Raw genomic sequence first — 23,202 nt, forward strand, 5'->3', positions numbered from 1 at the left:
GAGGAAAACCAGATTAATTTCTTCAAAATGTGACAAAGATTTAGAAATATTGTTTGAAAAGATTTTTTTTGACACATAAAGTAAATATATAAAAAAAAAAATCTTTTACGACTGCCGAAAGTGAGTATACAGATATTGCCCAATACCAACATCGGGCACTTGTCAAGTAAAAATGTTCCACAAACCGTTTAAAGTCAAAACACAGACAGCAATAAAAGGATCAGAAAGGTATATGTGATCTCAGTGTTTTCGAACTAATGTCTTCTAATAAATTATATGAGATAGGTGCTCCCTGATCAGCCCCTGCAAGTTAAGGTTCATCATAACAAACGGACAAATAAAACACAGCTCTGATTTAAAAAAAAATATCAGCATCCATGTTGATGAAAACATCTCAAAGGCAAGACGAACTATGTATAGCCTGATGGGGGCTGGTCTGCATGGAAAGAATGGGCTAAATCCAATAACATGTCTTCACATTTTCAACGTTTATGTTCTTCCCGTTCTTATCTATGGAATTGACATTCTTCTTCCAGACAATAAACAATTGGAGCCACTAGAAGTATTCTATCGAAATCAATTAAACAGATCTTGTGGCTTCCCAACAACACTGCGGACGCAGCAATTTATACTATAGCAGGAGTTATACCACTCCAAGGCATTATACACAAAGCAGCCTTAAACATATACCAACAAGATTTGTGGTATGGAATCATCCGTTGAAAAAGATCTGGCAGAAAGACAACTCTCAATATCCGGATTTAACTCCAAAAACTGGTTTTCTAAAATACGTTGCTTACTTGCACAATATAACCTACAATCAGCTCATGAACTTATACAGAACCCAGTCAGTAGATACAGATGGAAAGCAATTGTTAAGAAGGCAGTGGACAACGTTTGGTATGAACAACTCAGGACAAAAGTATCATTATTCAGCTCTCTTCGCAATTTATCTGCAAATAATATTCTTTGGCACAATATTCATCCATGTCTGGCAAGTGTTGGTACCTCTGCACAAGATATTAGCCGCCTACAACCAAAATTAAAGCTATTAACAGGAACTTATTACCGGCAAAGCAATAAGGCTGCATTTAACCAGAATTCAATAGATCCAACTTGTATTCTCTGCAACGAAAATTCAGAAACTGTTGAACATTTTATTCTAGATTGTAAAACTCTGAATAATATTCGTATACCATACTTGTATGAATTAGACTGCTTTCTTCGTAGCATTAATAACTTTGATAAATGCTTTAACCTAACCAGCTTAGTAATAAATAAACAGCTTATTTGAGACCCAAGTAGATTATTATGCGCATGTGGCTGTAGATGCAAATGCATGGACAACTGCTTCAAAGTGGAATATATATAAATAGAAAACTGTGCTATGCGTTACATACCAAAAGAAATGAACTTTTGAAAGCTCTACCGTCAAACAAACGAAAGGGCCATTGAATGTAGCCAGCATTCACCCCACGGGCGTAGATTTTTGCTTTTTTGTTTACCGAAGACCCCTGTAAATATAGTCCTGTAAATATATATTGTGAACTTTAAAACCGATTCTGAAAAGAAGTGCTCCTTTGACATGTTTGAAGGAGGGAATTCCTTACACAGATACAGATACAGATACAGATATGGCTGTATTTGTAAGCCAAAAAAGTGTCCCATGAAATTGTGTCCTGTGAAATTTTGTTCATGGGACAGAATATTACATTTGTAAACTATAAAATAGTGTCTCCCTTAGTGAAAAATTGTCCCTAGTACTTGCACATAATTTCATGGATGTTTTATAAAAATATGTCACAAAGGACAATATTTCATAGTGTAGCTATTTTTTTCTGTCCCTAAAGAAGGGAAATAATTTAGAAATCATTGAAATGTTTTAATCAATTAGTTAAATCATAATTGAAATTTAAATAAAGAAAACACAGATGTCAACAAAAATGAAAAGTGATGAATATAAACAGCTGTATGATTATGTGTGTGATGGTTAATACCCTCAAGAATTTGAAAATAATGATAGGATATCATTTAAAAGGAAGGCAAAGCAGTTGCAAATTAAAAACAATGAAATGTATTATATATACATGTTGACAAAAAAACACAAGAGAAAACATTAAAACTTGTAATTCATAAGGACAAATTGAAACAAGACCGAAAGGTATGTGCAAGAAGAAACGGTAATCAATCATTTATGAATATTATTCATGACATTTTTAATCTTGTTAAAAAGGACAATTCAAAGATGTTAAAAAAATTCATAGATTCCTATTGTATTTAAAAACAAATGTCAATTTAGTCTTATTATTTTTTGTTAAATATTTTTTTTGGATTAGATTAGTCTTTTATGCAATATTGACATGATTTCACTATGAAAAAAGTCCAACAAAGAATAGAATCTCTTGTCAAGGGACACTTTTACATAGAAGTGGACAATATTTTATAATAAAATTATGTCCTGGACCAAATTTTATAGGTCTTATCTGTGAAATTTTGTCCATGGGACATCATTTCATGGGGGACACTATTTAATCCTACATATTTACATGCCAAAAATTACTCTGAGTAGAGACTTACCTGTAAAGTAAGAAAAGTTTTAATGTCTAGCACCCACTAGATATAATAAAGTTAAATGCATTTTGTGTTTCAGAAAGATAAAATCTCTTTTGGATTTTGATGGGCATTTTTTTTCCTTTATGCAAAAGGTGTGAAAAATGATTAAAGTTGTGGTACAACTATGAGATGCTCCCTCAGGTAAAAAAACGGTTTGTATTGTTTTCACTGTCCTTAATTGACATGGACACCAGGTATCTTCACAACTACAGGTGAGTTAAAGAGTTTATCTGAGTCAGTGAGTGGACAGTATCAAAGTAATTCAGGTGTTTGTTTATTTTTGCACCCTCTGCAGAAAGGAAAAAAAATGGCCATCAAAAACCAAGAAAGATTTTATCTTTCTTAAACACAAAATGCATTTAACTTTTATATATCTAGTGGATGCTAGGCATTAAAACTTTCCAAACAGCACAGGTAAGTCTGTACACAGAGTAGTTTTTGAGGTGAAAATACGGCCATATTTGTCCATTTGTTATGATGAACCTTAAAGACCTAATAAAAGGGACGAAATATACCAGAGTGGGTCTCATTGGGGTCTAAGCGTGACACAGGATTGCTGACTTTATGTAAGTGTGACACATGAAAGTCAGATTATTGTGTGATGAAAACAGCTAATGAAGTCTAGCGGGACACAGAATTTTACAAAACAAAAATGAGAATAGACGTATTTACACTTGTATGCAAATTTGTCTGCCATTACGTAAAATCACACAGGTTCCCCGTAAACTTTGACATCATAATTTAAATTATTTGAAGTCAAAATTTAAAAGTGATTGTTGCTTGATGTCAAAAGGTGATTCAGAGTAGATCGAAGGTCATTGGGAGGCAAGATTTGGCTAAATACCAAAAGTGTAAATACGTTTATTGCTTACTTACATAGTGTCAGCGGGATATGGGAATCTGACAAAACAGTAAGCGGGATCTGGGATTGGAACACCCCAATGAGACCCCCACAAGAGGGACAGTCATACTCATGAATCGAAAATAAATTGATGAAGTAGAAAATTGGATTTACTTTAAACCAAGTATTTTAGAGAACTGAATTTTATTTTATGAAGGATACTTTTAATACGGTCCTGCTAAAAAGCGCCCGAGAGCGCCTGGGAAAAGAAAAAGCGACTGGGGAAAGGAAAAAGTGCCTGGGGAAGGAAAATTAGCGCCTGTGAGAAAAAAATTAAAATATTTTATAACTATAAAATTTTTCTTTAAAAAAATAAATAATCATTGCTTGTTTTGTCCTTAATATAAATGTGGATATGATGCCTAAAGTTTAATATTTTCGCAACTGCATGATGAACACTTTTTTTTATGCAGATGCTGATATATATATTTATTATATCTTTTTTATGAAACTAAAACTGTTTCAATGGCTTTGCTTATCAGGATTTAATGCTTATTTTTAAATTTAAACCAAACTCCTGCTTTTTATCCCCTTGTTTTAACTACGGTACATGTATAGTACTGCTTTATTTGCTGATGTATTATGTGTAACTCTTTTCAATTTTGATTAAATTAATATTTATCTGTGAAATTTAAGTCTTTTTTTTTAATATTTTTCATTTTGATATCGTTTTTGAAAAACATGCCTTTTGATGTCTTACATTTTATAAATCTTCCTCATAAACTGTGATCCATTATCATCTGTCTTTCGAAATAGTATTCAAAAATTATAACATTGTTAAAATTGAAACATTCATACTTGTTTTATTACATGTATTACAAATGTCTATTATCTGAATTTGAAAATTACTTGTTTAAAAAAAAAATAAAAAAATGGGCATTACTTATTTCATCAACACAAAGTTGTCTCATGCCAATAAAATATCTGTATATTTTTCCCAGGCGCCTTTTCTTTCCCCCAGGTGCTATGTTTTCTTCCCTGGGCGCTTTTTCTTTTCCCTGGGCGCTCCCGCGTGCATTTTAGTAGGACCCCTTTTAATATAACATTTAATTATTTGAATATCACTCACTCTATGTTTATACTTTGTCATATTTTATGGCATTATAGAAGGCCATTTTGTCTTTATGACAGTGGAGATGTCTTATTGACAGATTTTAGGTCAACTAAAAATTAGATATTGACGAGAGTATAGGGGGAGGGTTGAGATCGCATAAACATGTTTAACCCCACCACTTTTTTGCGCTTGTCCCAAGTCAGGAGCCTCTGGCCTTTGTAAGTCTTGATTTTTTTTAAATTTTAGTTTCTTGTGTACAATTTGGAAATTAGTATGGCGTTAATTATCACTGAACTAGTATATATTTGTTTAGGGGCCAGCTGAAAGACGCCTCCGGGGGCAGGAATTTCTCACTACACTAAAGACCTGTTTGTGACCTTCTGCTGTTTTTCTATGGTTGGGTTGTTGTCTCTTTGACACATTCCCCATTTCCATTCTCAATTTTATATGCAATGAGCAATGATGAGATTTAAATAAAATAAAATAATAATATTATAATAAATAACAATCAGTAAGACATATTTTGTTTTAATTAAGTTTCATAAGTAATAAAGATACACTGTAAGTAGAAATTTGATATCACATTAAACCAACTAATCATTATGATAATTTGTTTGCAAATTCATATGACTTACATTTGAAACCTAATATCCAGTTATTTATAATTATTATTTAAATAGTCTAAACTTTTTTGTTATGATTTTTCTGGGTTGACTCTCATCATGCTCATGAAGGAAAGTATTTATTAATGGAGTAAAATCACTGTGTCTAAACCACACCGGCAGAATTTGATCGGACTCGATGGGATCTAACGTCCGGCACAATGACGGAACATCAATAGACAGAAGAAAGATAGGTTTCTCCTTATTTTCTTATTATTTTAATGATATCGAAGAATATATATACATATACAACTATTTTCTATTGTGAGATGCAATATTTTCTACAACCGTTCTATATTAACGGAGAAATAAGTCAAAATGCATGTCAAAAGACGAATTGAGTGAACCTTGCCTCGAAATTGTTTAATTTCTCTTTAAATTGTTCACATTGTACGGAAAAAAAGGTACGGGAAGATAGATACTGACACAGAGATTGCAAAACTAGTCATTATGAGCATCTCAATACTTGTATTTATGTGTATGGAACGAAATAAATGGGTCATGTCAAATAAAAATACACCGGTTTCGTCATTGTTGTTTACTACACAACACCCGGTTTCGTCTATATATATCACCCGGTTTTTTATATTTTTTTAAAATCAACAATTTATGAAAAGCAACGTTAACACGGAACTGAACATTGTCTTTCGAAAGAATTTAAATATATATGTATTATAAAGTGTACTTGGCTGTTTACATTTATTTACAAAGGTAATTATAGTACTACACATTTTCCTAATGAAAGTCGTATCCGTTATTTCACTGATCTTCAAACTAATTTTAAATGGAATATAAATACTCAATAGCAAACACTGATATCTAAATATTTTTTTAACATTAACATTATGATATTTTTTTATATAGGTTTTGAGATACATCGCAGTATGTGACCCCCCTTTTTTTAAAAAGAAAACCTAATTAACGCTTAAAAAACAAAATTTAAAACATCACCTTAAAGTATGCAGAGGTTAAGATTTATATTACTAAGAAGTGTGTAAAGTTTGATGCAATAATGATTAACCATTTTGAGATATGGCGCGACATGTTTAATAAAACACACTCCTGTTTTACTTACAAAGTTCTGTAACTCAAAAAGATTTAACTTGATTTTCACTAAAAGGTTTACAAATCGTTTGACCATTTCAAGAAATAACTTTGTTAAGTTTCATGAAAACTAGATAAGCTGTTCTCAAGTTACGGTGCGACATGTTTACGCTGGACAGAAAGATAGACGGATAGCTAGACGGACGGACGGACGGACGGACCGAATGACTGATAGATGAAGGAACGGACGGATGGAAGGACGGATGGACAGACGGGTGTATACAATAATACGTCCTGTCAAAATTTGGATGGGCGTGTAAAAACGCAAAGAAATGAAAAAAAAATCGTAATTAAAGGTCAATAAGTTTTATTAGGATATCGGCCAAGTCGATTTATTTGTATATTTGTCTGCCTTATCATTTTCCTATATAACTTTTATATATATTTGAGAAAAATGTATAGAAATCGATAAAAAGAACTTGATATTTGGCAGTATTATAATAAACATAATCCAACTAACATAATCCGATTTCCCGGGTGTCCCTGTTTTCTCATTTCTTACAATATTTTGATTCGTTATACACTTTATAAGAAAAGTGGCGAATCTAGATGACGTATAGGTTGCACGCCCCGACCCCACCTTCGGTTGCCAAAACTATATTGATTCCTGTATTTAACGATTTTATAAAGCAAAAAATAATCAAAATATTGTTCGACTCGCTACTGTCTGCGGTATGTACAAGTTGTTCGAAACACGCCCACTTTGAAATAAACTGAATCCGTCTGTCCGTATATATTGTCAAAATATACTGACCAACGTCAGTGTACGATCATCATAACACAATGGGGACAGTACAGACTCGGTTTTTTTTTAATAATGTTAACAAAATAATTATTATTGAATTTTATCGATGACCTGAGACTATTATACTAATTTGTACATAGCAGTATAGTTACAATTAGTGATAAATAAATTTTATTTTAATGCATGGTAGTTGTAATCCTACATTCTATGTCTATACATTTGTCTTATCATCAACGTTTATCCTTAAGAAGATTTATTTTTAACGATGGTAGAAAAGATTACATACATGGAATGATTATATTACTTATAAAGGTGTCCATTCTTTTGTGCGAGAAAATCACATATCAATTGTGTGTTTCGATTTTTAAGACCGTAAACTTTAATTTCAAGTTTAAACATGTTCAACATATTTTCCCATAACTCATATAGAAAACGCATATTTAAAGAGCTTTAATCTCAATATGCTGTTAAAAAAGTTCGGAATGCAAAGTAAAATTAAAATATTTGAGTTCTATAAGAGTAGGAATTTGAATCTGAGACTCATATAAATAATAAGCCGCTGTCCGGTGAACGAACTTGTTTTCGAACGACCCACAAAACTCCTTTTGAACTCTGAAATTAAATAATCAATTATAATGTAATGCGATTATGATTTTTTTTATTTGACCAAACCGGGTTATGCATTTTGAAATCTATGACGAAACCGGGTTGTATACATTGACGAAACCGGCCAGTTCAATTTTGACATGACCCATTTCTTTCGTTCCATATACAGAGTTACAATTATTGAGATGCTCATAATAACTAAATTTGCAATCTCCGTGTCAATATCTATCTTCTCGTACCTTTCTTTCCGTACAATGTGAACAATTTAAAGAGAAATTAAACAATTTCGAGGCAAGGTTCACTCAATTCGTCATTTTGACATGCATTTTGACTTATTTCTCCGTTAATATAGAACGGTTGTAGAAAATATTGCATCTCACAATAGAAAATAGTTGTATATGTATATATATTCTTCGATATCATAAAAAAAATTAAGAAAATAAGGAGAAACCTATCTTTCTTCTGTCTATTGATGTTCCGTCATCGTGCCGGACGTTAGATACCATCGAGTCCGATCAATTTCTGCCGGTGTGGTTTAGACACAGTGAAAATGGAGTAAATGATGAGAGAACCAATCATTTGAACCATTTTATAGCTAATCTGAGTTAAATATAAAGTCATTGATGATAATATTTTGGTTAAGTTATACATGTAGTCATGTTAGTCATGCAAATAGGTAACTCTTGACTTCTCGAAATAAATAATAATAATAATAAATTCTTTATTTAAAGAGGGTAAGCTCAGTTAGTTACAATAAACTTATCTTCCCTGAGGCCCTCACATAGAAATAACAATAAAATCAAAACAGATATTTACACATAGTTAATTTACAGTCATGTAGTTCAATGTTTTGTTATTAACATAAGATATAATGCTGTTTAAGAAGTATACATGTAGTCAAAAAATCAAATGAAAATAAAAAATATACAAATACATTGTAGCAAACATTTCTTATTGGGTTGTGTTAGGTACTTCTTGATACTTTGCTTAAAAGTAAAAGTGTTTTGAGCTTTACGCATTTTGTGTGGTAGTCCATTCCATATACTGATCCAGAATAATCAAAGGATTTCTTAAATAGTTCAGCTTTTGGCTTAGGAACTATCAGATTACTTTAAGTTACACCTCTTAAGGAGTAAGAATTATTATTGATTTTGATTGAAAATAGATAAATTATGAATTATTGTAACTTAATATTTTCATAGACTAATATTACATTTGTTTATGCTGTATACATAATGGCTTCATAACTTAACCATGATAACTGATTATTCAATTCTAGGAAAAGAGTTAGAAATGACATTGAAAAGTTATTCCCTAATCTGCAACCAGCAGACTTGCTTCAGATTATTCCAGCCAAAGATGAGATGACAGTGGCCAAAATCTATACCCACTCTGGGGAAAGTTTGGTGATCTATTGTGTTCAGAAGAATCCTGTGTTTATAGAAGTATTTAAAGAATTAATACCCACTATTTATACCATGTGGAAGTTCCCAGAGTTGTTACCTGTGTTCAGGACCTATCCTCCTGTATTCTCTAAATTAAAGAGCGGGGCAGGTAAAGAAAATATTTAAAAGCAATGGTTGATTAGTTAATCTTAAATTGAAATAATAATTTGAGCTGTCTGTAATAAATATTAAATCATGGTGAAACATTTATAGCTGTGTCAGTTCCATTTACTGTTTCTGAAGCCTCATAAAATGTTGTTTTTTATTTAGAAAACTGTAAAGACAAACCTCTTTGATAGAATCTTACAATTTTTCTGTCCCATTAACAATTATTTAACAAAAAAAATAATAATATAATGTATAAAAGAAAATGTTACACCTGAAAGATGCATGCAACAAACTGATTGATAGGTAAAGCCTTGAACTTAACTTGAGTACAGTATTTAATACCCTGAGTTTGACATGAGTGTAATAAAACAATTGAATTATTAATAGCATCTAGACACAAGCTGTTAATTTATATTAGTCTGTTTTCTCATACAAATAGAAACATTTTGAAAAATTTTAAGAATGGAAAATAAATGTTGGAATATCCATATGTTCCTGAGATAACAAAGAAAAACAGAGTTTTGAGATTCCTATTTTTCATTTCAGACTTGATGTTGCCTGGAGTTATTGTTGAAGGGGAAGTAACTCCATATACATTTAGAAATATCAAAAAAGGAGACCTATGCAGCGTATGTCTTCTAGGAAATAAGTAAGTTTTAATGATGACCGAATGTTTGCTTCAGTAATTTTTTTGAATTTTAATCAGATTACTACAATCATGGCATGTAACAGGGTAGTAATGCCCTTTACCGTCAGGCGTCAAACTGCAATAACACAAGTAAATCATGAAAAAAACTTTTATGACGGTATGGTCACATGACGAAATTGTGTCTATGATATGATAAACTAAATAACATCAGCCAATAAGATGATGTGTTACATCCAAAATTAAATTATTGTCTTATACTCAGATTTTAATTTATACACCAGAAGTTCCTGGCTGTCAATTAGAAGTAATTAACTGCCATCTGGTGATCAGTTATTGATTTGATTTCTCCAGTTCTTGAAACAACACTGAAAATTGTTCTTCTGTTACATCAAATGTACATCTGAGTGCCTTAGGGTAGACCACATGATTAAAAATAACGTCTATTGTCAACAAAATTTTACCTCCAGTGAACAATTATGAGAAACTAAAAAAGACTAGAACTCTTTTTATATATTTTATAACATCCTTGTCAGATTATATACATTTGTCTTATTGGCAATCATACCCCATTTCAAATATCTATGTGATAACTATGGCTCAAGTATATTTTCACAGTTTTTAAGAAATCTGTACAATGCAAATCAATACTTTTACAAAAGATATCACAATTTAATTCGCCAGTAAATTATAATCTACTAAATATAGATATATGTAAAGCAATAATAAGTAGGGTATGCTTATGAATGAGACAACTATCCAACAGAACCAAATAACATGGTTATAAACAACTACAGGTCCTGCTGTAGCCTTCAAGAAGGAGAAAGACCTGATACTGTGTAGTACACAATAAAATGCCCTGACACAACCATATAAGACAAGTTTTATGTACTGTGATGTATAATACAGAAAATAAATCTACCAGCTGGTCAAGGCTGACCTGTGTTAAGAGAGAGCCATATCTCTTGCACGTTAAAGACACCCTTGTAGATTTCGAAAAAGAGTAGGCTAATGCCGCTACAAGGCAGCACTCGCACCCGCAAAGTGGAGAGGGATTAATATAAGTTGCAAAACACTCTAAATAAATATGTTTAAAAAAAGTTAGATCTGTGCATTACCTCTTTAATTACTTTGACATGACCTTTTTATAAAGTTTTTGTAGTAATCTCAAAATACATTATAATTTTGTAGAGCCCCAGTTGCTGTAGGGAGAGCTGCTTTGTCGGGCAGTGACATGTTTGATTCAGCTATGCGTGGTAAAGGTGTACAGATAGTACATTTATTTGGAGACGACCTGTGGTATGGTTAATTTATTGTTTATGTCCTTTTTCGTTTCATTGTACGATCTTACAATAATTTCATGAAGTAATTATAAAAAAGATATTGGAATCTAAGAACTGAAATGAAATTCCCATTTAATCGACCAAAATTCTAAGCTTAACAAAATTGAAAAAGAAAATAAAAAGAAAGTTACTCACCAGTACCCATAGGGGTCTACTAAAAAAGACATTGGGAGCTTATTATTTATTATAAATATTATATATGAACATTATGTTTATTATATTTTCTAACACAGAAAAATTTTAAGGCATAATTCTGGTTTATGCCTTATTCGGTTTAGACTGATTACATTGTAGATTTAGCAATTTTCTTACTCTCTTTACATATTTACTTGGACAGGCTTGTTTTCTTTCTGTTCACTGTCCTGATCTTATGATAATCTGTAGGTCATTTGGAGATAAATCTCCTATACCAGTCATACCTGATGGCATGTTAATGATGAATGAAGACAGTGATTCAGATGAGAATGAACAGTCAAGTAGTGCTAAGATGGATCAGCAAAATGGTGATTTAAAAGTGACAGATGATTCAGGAATTGACAGTCGGTTAAATGAACATCAACCATATAACTCTGGGGATGCTACCGGAAACCAGAGTGACAATGGTGTGCTTGATCAAGCCATAAATAAATGTAGTGGAAGTTTACACAAATTAGATATGAAAAATGATTCAAACAACACCGAAGAGGAAGTGATGGACTTATTAGGTATATTATTACAAAGGAGAAATAAATTACTCACATCAAATTTTTTAAGATAGATATGTATTTATGTTATGTGTTTTGAAATTATCAGTAAATGGACCTGCAGGAAGGATTTGATATAATTCTTTTAAATAGCTAATACAAGTATATGAATAAATTACTTGTACCACTATTTGTACAAAATTTAAAGTTTTTATTGGGTTTATCTGTCTGCAAGTAGACACTCAGATCTGTTATTATCCTTTCTGGCTTACAGCATATACTTATTTGTTTAAATCCCCCTTTTAATACTTTATTATTCCTTTATCTTTTGTAGATAATATGGATGAGTTGTTAGATGTTTGTTTTAAGTGTGCAATAAAGTCATCAGTAAAGAAATCCGATTTACCATTACTCACTAGTGCTTTCTTTAAAAACCATATGATTAAATTTTGGTAAGTTGGTTTTAGTTTGAGTAAACAAAGTTAACATTACCAATTACAACTATGCATGTGTCTACCGCCATTTCCCATATATAATTAGCATACTACGATATAATTAAGTATGTAACTCACAGAGACTGATCACAACATAACATTGAGATCATATAGCATGATCCCCTCTATGAAATTTGAAGCAAAAAGTCAGTTATAAAGTAAAAAAAAGACATAAAATATTGGGCAAATTGTATTCCACACCAATGAAAGTAAGGGAACACATTGTGTTGAGGTATGTGCATTTGTCCATCCTGTATAAGGTTAAACTTTTGGTTAATATGAAGTCATTGCCTGTCACCTTGAAATTTAGTAGATATGTCCATTATGATTTTAATTTAGACCCCCAAGTACCTTAAATATACCTTTGAAAAGAAAAGAACAATGAAACATGCATTAAATATAATTTATGAATTTCATATAAAAAGAAAGATTTTACTGTGTTTCAGTCCACCAGGAAAATTGTTAGATGTCAAGAAGTCAAGTTATAAAAAGGTAATCATTTGGTGTAATTAAAGAACAAAACTGAGGTTTGTGCTTTTTTATGACAATACAGATTGTTTTATAATTTGAAGATAAGAAATAAATTGTTGTGTGTGGTATATTTGTTTTACTAAATCATCAAGATTTGTATGCTAAGGTGTATATCAAATTTCTGGCTGTTTTATATATAATGTGTAATTTTTAGTCAGTCAGTTTCATTGCCAACCAAACTAAGGCAAGTGTCTGACAAACTCTCTCACATGCTTTTTAATAGAGCAACTGCACCTTGCCATTTCTACATCTATACTGAAACAAACACCACAATGTTGAAATGCTATTACATGTTTTTTATCTGAATGTTGAACTTACTTTTAAGTAAATATATGTAAAGACGTCATGTTGATGCAGGTATCATAGATAGATTAATTTGTTGTTTTGTTATAGCCCAGTGGCAAATATTTCTGATGTTATCAGTTAAATTAACTCTCATTAAGTTCAGGGGAAATATTGCAGATATGACATTGTAATTAAACAAGAGGCTCTCAAGAGCCTGAATCGCTCACCTTAATTTTTTTGGTTAAATCTTTCATCAATGATTATTTTGGCTTTTCAATTTATTTAAATGTTCTTTGAATCGTTCTCTTTTCTTCAAAAGCAAAAAAAAAATCATTTTCTCCTATGTTCTATTTTAGCCATAGGAGCTATGTTTCTTGACATACAAGGAAATGAAATATAAAATTTATACTAGATACTCTGAAACTCATTTAGCCTAAGTTTGGCTGAAATTGATACAGCAGTTTCACTTTGATCTTACTTTGCTTAACATTTTTGCTATTAACAGTTTATCTGTATCTATAATAATATTCAAGATAATAACCAAAAACTGCAAAATGTCTTTAAAATCATCAATTCAGGGGCATTATACCTGAAAAACCAGTTACCCAATTTGGCTGAAAATTTCAGGACAGGTAGACCTTGACCTAATAAATACTTTAACTTCTTGTCTTACTTGCTCTAAATGCTGGAGTTTTTGAGATACAAGCCAAAAACTGCATTTTACCCTGTGTTCTATCTTTAGCCATGACGGCCATGTTTTTTGACGAAATAAAAAATAAAGCACAAACTTTATTTTATACACCCTACTGATCATTCAGTTGAAGTTTGGTTGGATTTGGTTGAGTAGTTTTAGAGGAGAAGATTTTTAAAGTTAGCAAATATGATGAACAAATTGTGAAAAATTGTCATTAAAGGACAATAACCCCTTAAGGGGTCAATTGACAATTTTGGTCATATTATCTTATCTGTAGATCTTACTTTGCTGATCATTTTTGCTGTTTACAGTTTATCTTTATCTATAATAATATTCAAGATAATGACCAAAAACTGCAAAATTTCCTTAAAATTACCAATTAAGTGGCAGCAACCCAACAATGGGTTGTTTGATTCATCTGAAAATTTGAGGGTTGATAGATCTTGACCTAATGAACATTTTTACCCCATGTCAGATTTGCTCTAAATGCTTTCGTTTTTGAGATATAAGCCAAAAACTGCATTTGACCCCTATGTTCTATTTTCAGTAACGGCGGCCATGTTTTTTGACGGATCAAAAATCGAAGCACACACTTTGTGCAGGATAATCTAAGGAACAATCATGCTAAGTTTCATTCAAATCCATTCAGTACTTTCAGAGGAGAAGATTTTTAAAAGTTAGCAAATATGATGAACAAATTGTGAAAAATTGTCATTAAAGGACAATAACCCCTTAAGGGGTCAATTGACAATTTTGGTCATTTAACTTATTTGTAGATCTTACTTTGCTGATCATTTTTGCTGTTTACAGTTTATCTTTATCTATAATAATATTCAAGATAATGACCAAAAACTGCAAAATTTCCTTAAAATTACCAATTAAGTGGCAGCAACCCAACAATGATTTGTTTGATTCATCTGAAAATTTGAGGGTTGATAGATCTTGACCTAATGAACATTTTTACCCCATGTCAGATTTGCTCTAGAAATGCTTTCGTTTTTGAGATATAAGCCAAAAACTGCATTTGACCCCTATATTCTATTTTCAATTGACGGATCAAAAATCGAAGCACACACTTTGTGCAGGATAATCTAAGGAACAATCATGCTAAGTTTCATTCAAATCCATTCAGTAGTTTCAGAGGAGAAGATGTTTGAAAAATTGTAAACGACGACAGACGACGACGACGGACGCCAAGTGATGAGAAAAGCTCACATGGCCTGTTAGGCCAGGTGAGCTAAAAAAGGGATATGGTATCCTCACTATTTCTAAATAGGCAAATAGGCAAATTTCAAAATTAACTTATTATTGAAATGATAGATTTTTGTCCATATAGAAATCTATGTAAGTATGCAAAAGCTTATAAGAAATGAAAGTTGAACATGAATAAAGATATAATTTTCTTTTCAGTTATCCAAATTTTTACAAAAGATGCAGAAGGATGGTTATATAAAAGTTAAAGAGTTATCTAAGGGTGCTGACAGTATAGTGGAAGTAGATAAATCTCAGTATGTTAAACAAATATTATATTCATTACATTTTTGTCTTATGGTTGACCCTCATCAGTTTGACATGATATGGAGTTCCTATATTCATCTTAATCTAAGTTTTTGATGTCTTCTATACCAAAACTGAACTTTTTTCTTCTTACACCATTCACAGCTTTTGAAATTAGCTTGGTTTATTGGATGCACTTTTACAGAATTTTGTACAGTTAATAAAGTTGTGCATCTCCAATTTAACTTTTTGATCTGAAAGATTTATTCAGGTTTTCATATGGAAACATTTACTTAACCATGTTTATACCTATATTTTACAGAAATGGCAATTGATATATGTCTGTCTTGGAGGAAAATTCACACATTTAATTAAATTAAAATCTTGTACACCTTATATTTACAGATTGCGTGATTTTGAGCTACCAATTGAGATAGATTCTGATCCTGTACAGCCTCTAACCTCTGAAGCAGAATTTGCACTTCCTAAACTGACAGAGATGTATTCAGTTACTTCTGCTGTATTGCCTTTGTTTAAACCTAATGGTCTGAGGTACAAACATATTTAAACGTCTGCATATAGGATCAACACAAAAAGCCCTATTGCAGAAGCCCTTTTTGGCCTGCAATTTAAAGTTGAATAAAAAAGATGTTGGATGTACACCAATGAGATAGCAACCTAGTGACAAAAATAATCAAGAGATATCTAAGACCATCTACAAAAATGGATAAATAGTCTAGATTCAGAAATTTTGTAGGTGCTAAGAATTTCGGGAAAAATATACCCATCTACTAGTCATTTCACAACAATCAGTCTTTCTAATTTTACAAAAATACACCAACTTTAGGTTTATAGTTATTCCTGAAGTTTATATGCCAATATTTTGCTTGAAAAATGGAGATTGTTTAAGTAGGTTTAAGGTGGTACCTAACACTACAGGGAGATAACTCTGTAAAGTCAGCTAAACGTTTTGATAACGTTGTGTTGTAAAAGGAATATCAAGCTTCTCAATGATCAAAATTGATGTTTGTCAAACTGCTATATAACCAGTGTAATTTTTCTGACAAAATGGTTGGTTCAAAAGTTTAGAAATTTTTATATTTTTTTCAAAGGGTCTAAGTAAATACTTTGACAAAATTTTATGAAAATTAAACGAGCCAAATTAATTTTAGTGAAAGTGTTGGGTACCACCTTAACTGTGTTACTCTTATATGGTATAAACTAGAAGATAAATAACCATAAATCAATAGCATTGTAAACAGAGATGCTGAAAACTAGTTTCTTCCTATCATTCATATGTATGCGTGACATGAATGTACATTTTATCAGGTTTTGCCATGATCTGTCATGCATTTCTAAATCTATGCAGACAATGGGTTTTGTACACTCCTTGATTTGCCATGTTGGTTTAAAAGTAGCCCCATAAGACTTGTTGTTTGTTCATACTGAGATGACATTAGTAATTATTTTCAGGAAAGGAAGTGCTGTAGCAATGACTGATATCAGAAGTTACATAGATGAGTATGTTAGAAGTAACAACATGCAAAGTGATAGCAAAAAAAGGTATGTGTTGCATAAGATCCTTTGTGTACTTGAACTCATTTGCCCTCAAAGAAAATCTGGTCTGCTTAGAAAATTACAATCTCAGTCTATTTTTATGCCCCCGCTATAATGGAGGGGGCATTAAGTTTAAACGTTGTCCTTCTGTACATATGTACGTACATCCCAAATATAAAAAAGAAGATGTGGTATGATTACCAATGAGACAACTATCCACAAAAGACCAAAATGACACAAATGTTAACAATTATAGGTCACCGTACGTTCTTCAACAATGAGCAAAGCCCATACCGCATATAGTCAGCTATAAAAGGCCCCGATAAGACTATGTAAAACAATTCAAGCGAGAAAACCAAAGGCCTTATTTATGTAAAAAAAAATGAACGAAAAACAATTATGTAACACATAAACAAACGACAACCACTGAATTACAGGCTCCTGACTTGGGACAGGCACATACATAAATAAAGTGGTGGGGTTAAACATGTTAGTGGGATCCCAACCCTCCCCCTAACCTGGGACAGTGGTATAACAGTACAACATAAGATCGAACTATAAAAATCAGTTGAAAAAGGCTTAACTCATCAGATAGACAAACAATAAAAGTGGACGTGGCCGGGTACTTATACATCCCGACACAAAAAGACACAATGAACAGATCTGAGAGTACTCGCAGTTATCTGACAGCTAGTTCAAAGCCATTAACAACTAATAAAAAAATCATGCCTCTAAGACTAAGCAATCAATCCGTACACATCCAACATACAATGGATTTAGTGTAAAGACGTCATAAACAGCCAGAGAAAAACATGACCTTGTGCAATGCCAAGTTATAGGTATCGACAGATTGTAGATCCATGAAAATGTATATGTATATAACATACTAGTAATATTTAGTTAGCTTTTAATCTACTTATAACAAAGTCAATATTTATACCAATAAAAACAATATTCAATGATCTTATCACAGTGTTGAATAGGTAACCTTTAAGAATAAGTTTATTTAAAGGAGCAACAAGTTTACATGGATCATTTCTAAATTTCCAAAGTTGGTTTCCATTCTCTAACTTTAGTTTGCCTCAACCAAGTGTTATGAAACTGATACACAATTCTTATTACCACAAAATACAGATCAAGTATGAATTTTAAGGGTGTCACTTTTATTGTTCTAGAGTTATGCCCCTTTACGATTTGCTGTTCTCTAACTTAAATTTGCCTCAACCAAATGTTATGAAACTTGAACACAATACTTATTACCACAAAACTCAGATCTAGTATAAATTTGGGTAGGGTTAATTTACCATTCTTCAGTTATGTCCCTTTATAACTTTATATGATATGCAATTAGTGGCATCATCTGTGTCCTATTGACACGTTCCTCATTTATTTCTATATTAGGGTAGTATGAAATTGAAATATTATGACATGAATGCTGATAACAAGGAAATAAGTCTCCAATTTGGTTAATTCTTATACCATTGATATTTTTTTGCTGTTTTCTACCAACAAAAATTATTAGTTTTATAAAAACAGACAAATTACTCTAAAAATTTGGGATGGTGATATGGAAAATCATCTAATCACTTATCTGACAATACAAGGCATTTAATACCAACATAGGTACCATTTAATGAAGCAGCTGTGATCTACTTCAGATTTTATGTTTTCAGTCAAGTACAGTTAGATCCTATTATAGCAGATATAGTGCTCACCAAAGGAGAAAATAATGTTACTCATTTGTCATGGGAAGAATTGTTTAAAAGGTAAATATTTTTGGAATATTACTGCCGGAATGATATAACTGTTCATTTAGTTCATGGTTAGAAAAAAGAGAATTGAAATTGTGCAACAATTTTCAGACATTTTGTATTTTAAAATTTGTAGTGCCAATTACACCTTCTAGAGTGAAAACAATTTACATGTTTTTCTTTCGCTGTTACATATATGAAAGGTGATTTGGGTTATATATTAGTGAGACAAAAAAAAACAGTAAAGTTCTGTACAGGTACCATAGTTAATTTATCATAAAGGAGTAGGTCCGGTAAGGACCGATTTTGGCCTCAAATTTCAGTTTCATCTGACGAAAGATTTTGACCACTTTTTAAACACTTAAGTGTCTATTTCATATGATTCAATTAATTAATGTGCAAGATTTTAACTTATTAAGTCATTAAAAACGATCCGATTCAAGCTCAAATATGAAAAAACTACCAAATATCCGAAAAAATGTCACTTTTCAGATGGTTTCTGTCAAAAACGAAAGTCAAAAATCCGTGTTCATCCTCAATCTTTACATATGTTATGTATTATCATCAAATACAACTTCCATTTCAATATTTTGGATGAACACGAATGCGGCCACTTTCGTTTTACCCGGAAACCGTCTAAAATTTAACTAAAATGCTGGAATTGTGAAGATTTTAGTAATTAAGCACGACTTCATGGTGCTATTACCCAATATATGTGCATTGTATTGTCAAAAACAGCCCATATTTATGTAGCAGAACCATTCTACTATTCAATAACTAAGTAAAAGTTTACATTTTAACAATTTTGTAAAACCGCTATATTTTGGGGCCAAAAAGAGGTCTTACTGGACCTACTCCTTTCAATTCAACAATTAACATGTAAAACTCCTTTTTGTTTCAGGATATTAAGTAAAATGCAACCAGTTTTATGTATTGAACATGCTGGTCAGACTCCTACGTATCAGAAAGGAAAAGTTGAAGGAATTAAGCTTGATATACAACAGAGAGCTAGCAACAAAAAGGTGAAATATTTTCATGATTATATATAGTGGTACCATGAAAATTACAAGAATGTTACTTTTAAAAGCATGCAGCATTTTATGGCCAAAAAAAGTTTGAACCAAGTTTTGTAAAAATTAAAATAAAATGATTTCTAAAGGCAAAGTTAATATAATTGGACAGTATATAGGCAGTATATAGGCAGAATAAAGATTTGACTGATTTTTTTGTCTGGATATATGAATATCATTTTCCTTTATTCATATGCAGTTCAACCAGTTTAAAACACAAAATTCTAGCATTGAAGAAGAACATATATGAATCTACATTGTAAAGGTTAACCTCTAGATGTCTTTAGTTTTTTGTGTTGTTTAGTTTAGTCTGATTGACATTAAATCCAAGTATCCTTTTATCAGCTTATTAAAGATAAAATCGAGAATGGGAATAGAGAATATGTCAGAGACAACAACCTGACCAAATAGCTGAAAACAGCTGAAGGCCACCAATTGGTCTTCAACACAACAAGAAAATCTCGCACCTGGAGGCATGCTTCTGCTGGTCCCTAAATATTAATGTGAACTGGTTCAGTAATAGTGGATGTCATACTAATTCCTAAATATATAAATGAAGTAGAATTAAAAATCATACATGACTATCAAAGGCCAGAATCCAATTTCATGGTATGTGAAAAAAAAAGATTTGTTTTTCCATAGAATAATCAAGCTTTTCTTTAACAAAAATTATCAAGGGTTGTTACATGTATATACAAAATAACATTGCAGAGATGTTGTGTAAAAAACTTGATGACTCTATTTATTCTATATGCGTTCAAATAACAAGGAATTGACAGGCAGATAGATGCCTATTGATATGTAATATTATCACACTGCTTATAGCAGGCATAATAGAAAATTATTATAAATGTTGTCCTGGTTTTGTAGGTAACCCTCATAGAAAATATAGAAACCTTTGGAATAGACCCAAAAGAATTAGCCCATACAGTACAGGTTGGAATGGCATGTAGTGCTACAATAGCACAGCTACCACAGAAGAATAAAGGAGTACAGATAGTTATACAAGGCAATCAAATCAGTTACATAGCTGATTTGTTATTAAGTATGTACTGCATAATTATATGATTCTATTTAAGTGGAAATTGGTCATATTGACTCCTATTGGACCAGATTCAGTTAGACATTTCTTGTATATTTTTTGGAATGTTCAGATAGGATCTAAATAACCAACTTTTAACATCAAAGTGCCATTTTTTGTTGTATGTAAAAAAAATAGTGATACTTTAAAGAAGTACTATAAGCAAAAGATTCTAATAACCAATGGCAAAGGTAATACAACTTATTTCTACTTGTCCGTATTACTGGACATTACAGTTGTTCCCATATAATTTTTATGTCACAAGAGAAAACATCTGATGCCAAAAAAAAAAATTGTATGAGGTCAATATTTAAAGTTTAGAAAATCTAGGGTCAAGAGTGTCAAGTTTCCAAAAGTGAAGCGGGGCATTGGTGTGCATACCAGACATTTAAAACAAACTTGAACTGATTTATGTACAGATAGTGTCGAGATAAACAGGTTCTGTTGAACTGATTAATGTACAGATAGTGTCGAGATAAACAGGTTCTGTTGAACTGATTTATGTACAGATAGTGTCGAGATAAACAGGTTCTGTCTCTCCTATAAAAAATGTTTTATTGAATATTTTTGAGAATCTTTGATTTCTAGGTCTTGTCTTAATTATATTGAAGTGAGACAGAACAGACAAATAGAGTGACATGGAAGATCAATATGTATATAATGTTTTTTTCAAACCCATGTCTCATAAAATGAACATATAAGGTCTCACTGATAAGGTATTTGCGTTGGAACTAAACACATTTATTCTAAAAACAGTTGTTGGCATGACACGGGTTATGTTCTTCTCATATATGTTATGATGGTATGATACTAAACCCCTAACGGGAAGGATTGTGCCTGATGTTCATATGATGAAATCATAACCTTTCAGTCAGTTTAATTGGCATGTCAGTTAACTGCTAGTAGTCTGTTGTTATTTATGTATTATTCTCATTTTGTTTATTTTCTTTGGTTACATCTTCTGTCATCAGACTCGGACTTCTCTTGAACTGAATTTTAATGTGCATATTGTTATGCGTTTACTTTTCTACATTGGTTAGAGGTATAGGGGGAGGGTTGAGATCTCACAAACATGTTTAACCCCGCCACATTTTTGCGCCTGTCCCAAGTCAGGAGCCTCTGGCCTTTGTTAGTCTTGTATTATTTTAATTTTAGTTTCTTGTGTTCAATTTGGAAATTAGTATGGCGTTCATTATCACTGAACTAGTATATATTTGTTTAGGGGCCAGCTGAAGGACGCCTCCGGGTGCGGGAATTTCTCGCTACATTGAAGACCTGTTGGTGACCTGCTGTTGTTTTTTTATTTGGTCGGGTTGTTGTCTCTTTGACACATTCCCCATTTCTATTCTCAATTTTTTTTATAGTTCTTGACAAATATTGATGATGGTTGAATTATTCATTCAAAACTTTTAATTCAATTTTAATGGTTTATGATAAACATCAGAACACATTCACAACTAATAGAGCTTGGTTATTCATTGTTTTTGTTTACTTTTTATTTTCAGATAAATATAAAGTACCAAGGAAATACATTAACGGAATGGAAAAAGCACCGAAAAGAAGATAAAATGAGACATTATAGATTTTATTTATATATGTTATTGATAAAGAATCAATACTTTATTTGAGTCATGTTTCTTATGATCTGTCTGCTTTGCGTTTATGGAATTACATCAAAATTAATCAATGTATAATTGGCTTTTCAATGAGGTATTTAAGGTTCCCACTGAATAAACTCCACAAACAATATGATCTATTGTATTAAGTTATTCAATAAACGTATTTACACTTGTATGCTCATTTGTCTGCCATAACTGTGCCGCATAACATCAAATCACACTAGGTCCCTTACACTTTCACATCACTCTTTTGCAAATTTGGAGTCACAATTAAAAAGTGATTGTTGCTTGATATCAAAAGGTAATTAGAGCAAATGTAAGGTCATAAGAAGACAAAATTCAGCTTAATACTAAAAGTTTAAATACATGTATTGGACAGGTCAACATGCAAAATATTATAGTCTAACAAAGACCACAAATTATGTGAAAAGATATTCTTTTGCAATAATGCATATGACTAACCTCTTTCTCACTGTATATTTACTTTATATTGATTTATGTGTTTTGGATCTTATTAAGCTAAAACAAGAATATGTGTGCATAGAACATTATGCCCCACTAGTTCTACATGTATCACATGTCCTTGTTAGTCCCCTCCACTCCTTCCATCTGTCAGTTTGTCTGTCAGTCCAGCAAATCAGTTATCTACACATTTTTCTTCATGCTTGATGATATTGATTTGATAATTGGTAGTTTTATCTTGAAAAGTTACA

At 31.7% G+C, this 23,202-nt stretch overlaps 1 protein-coding gene across 1 annotated transcript; it reads left to right on the forward strand.

Moving 5' to 3' along the window:
* The first annotated feature begins 16 nt into the window (after positions 1 to 16).
* On the forward strand, positions 17 to 22,662 carry LOC134687704 (eukaryotic translation initiation factor 2D-like). The gene is made up of 14 exons (XM_063548164.1): positions 17 to 228; positions 8,965 to 9,239; positions 9,785 to 9,887; positions 11,076 to 11,183; positions 11,612 to 11,931; positions 12,245 to 12,362; positions 12,851 to 12,896; positions 15,325 to 15,422; positions 15,817 to 15,963; positions 16,885 to 16,974; positions 18,642 to 18,734; positions 19,621 to 19,741; positions 20,660 to 20,834; positions 22,376 to 22,662. Exons 1-14 carry the CDS (start codon positions 173 to 175, stop codon positions 22,435 to 22,437), a joined length of 1,812 nt encoding a protein of 603 aa, XP_063404234.1. The 5' UTR covers positions 17 to 172; the 3' UTR covers positions 22,438 to 22,662.
* Positions 22,663 to 23,202: the final 540 nt, after the last annotated feature.

The sequence above is a fragment of the Mytilus trossulus genome, chromosome 1 (genome assembly GCF_036588685.1).
Source record: "Mytilus trossulus isolate FHL-02 chromosome 1, PNRI_Mtr1.1.1.hap1, whole genome shotgun sequence".
NCBI lineage: Eukaryota > Metazoa > Mollusca > Bivalvia > Mytilida > Mytilidae > Mytilus > Mytilus trossulus.

Coding starts and splice junctions, on each gene's coding strand:
- LOC134687704 (XM_063548164.1), top strand. CDS start 173: ATGTTCCACAAACCGTTTAAAGTCAAAACACAGACAGCAATAAAAGGA. Junction 15,423..15,816: donor GTGGAAGTAGATAAATCTCA/GTATGTTAAACA, acceptor TTATATTTACAG/ATTGCGTGATTTTGAGCTAC. Junction 20,835..22,375: donor CATAGCTGATTTGTTATTAA/GTATGTACTGCA, acceptor TTTTATTTTCAG/ATAAATATAAAGTACCAAGG.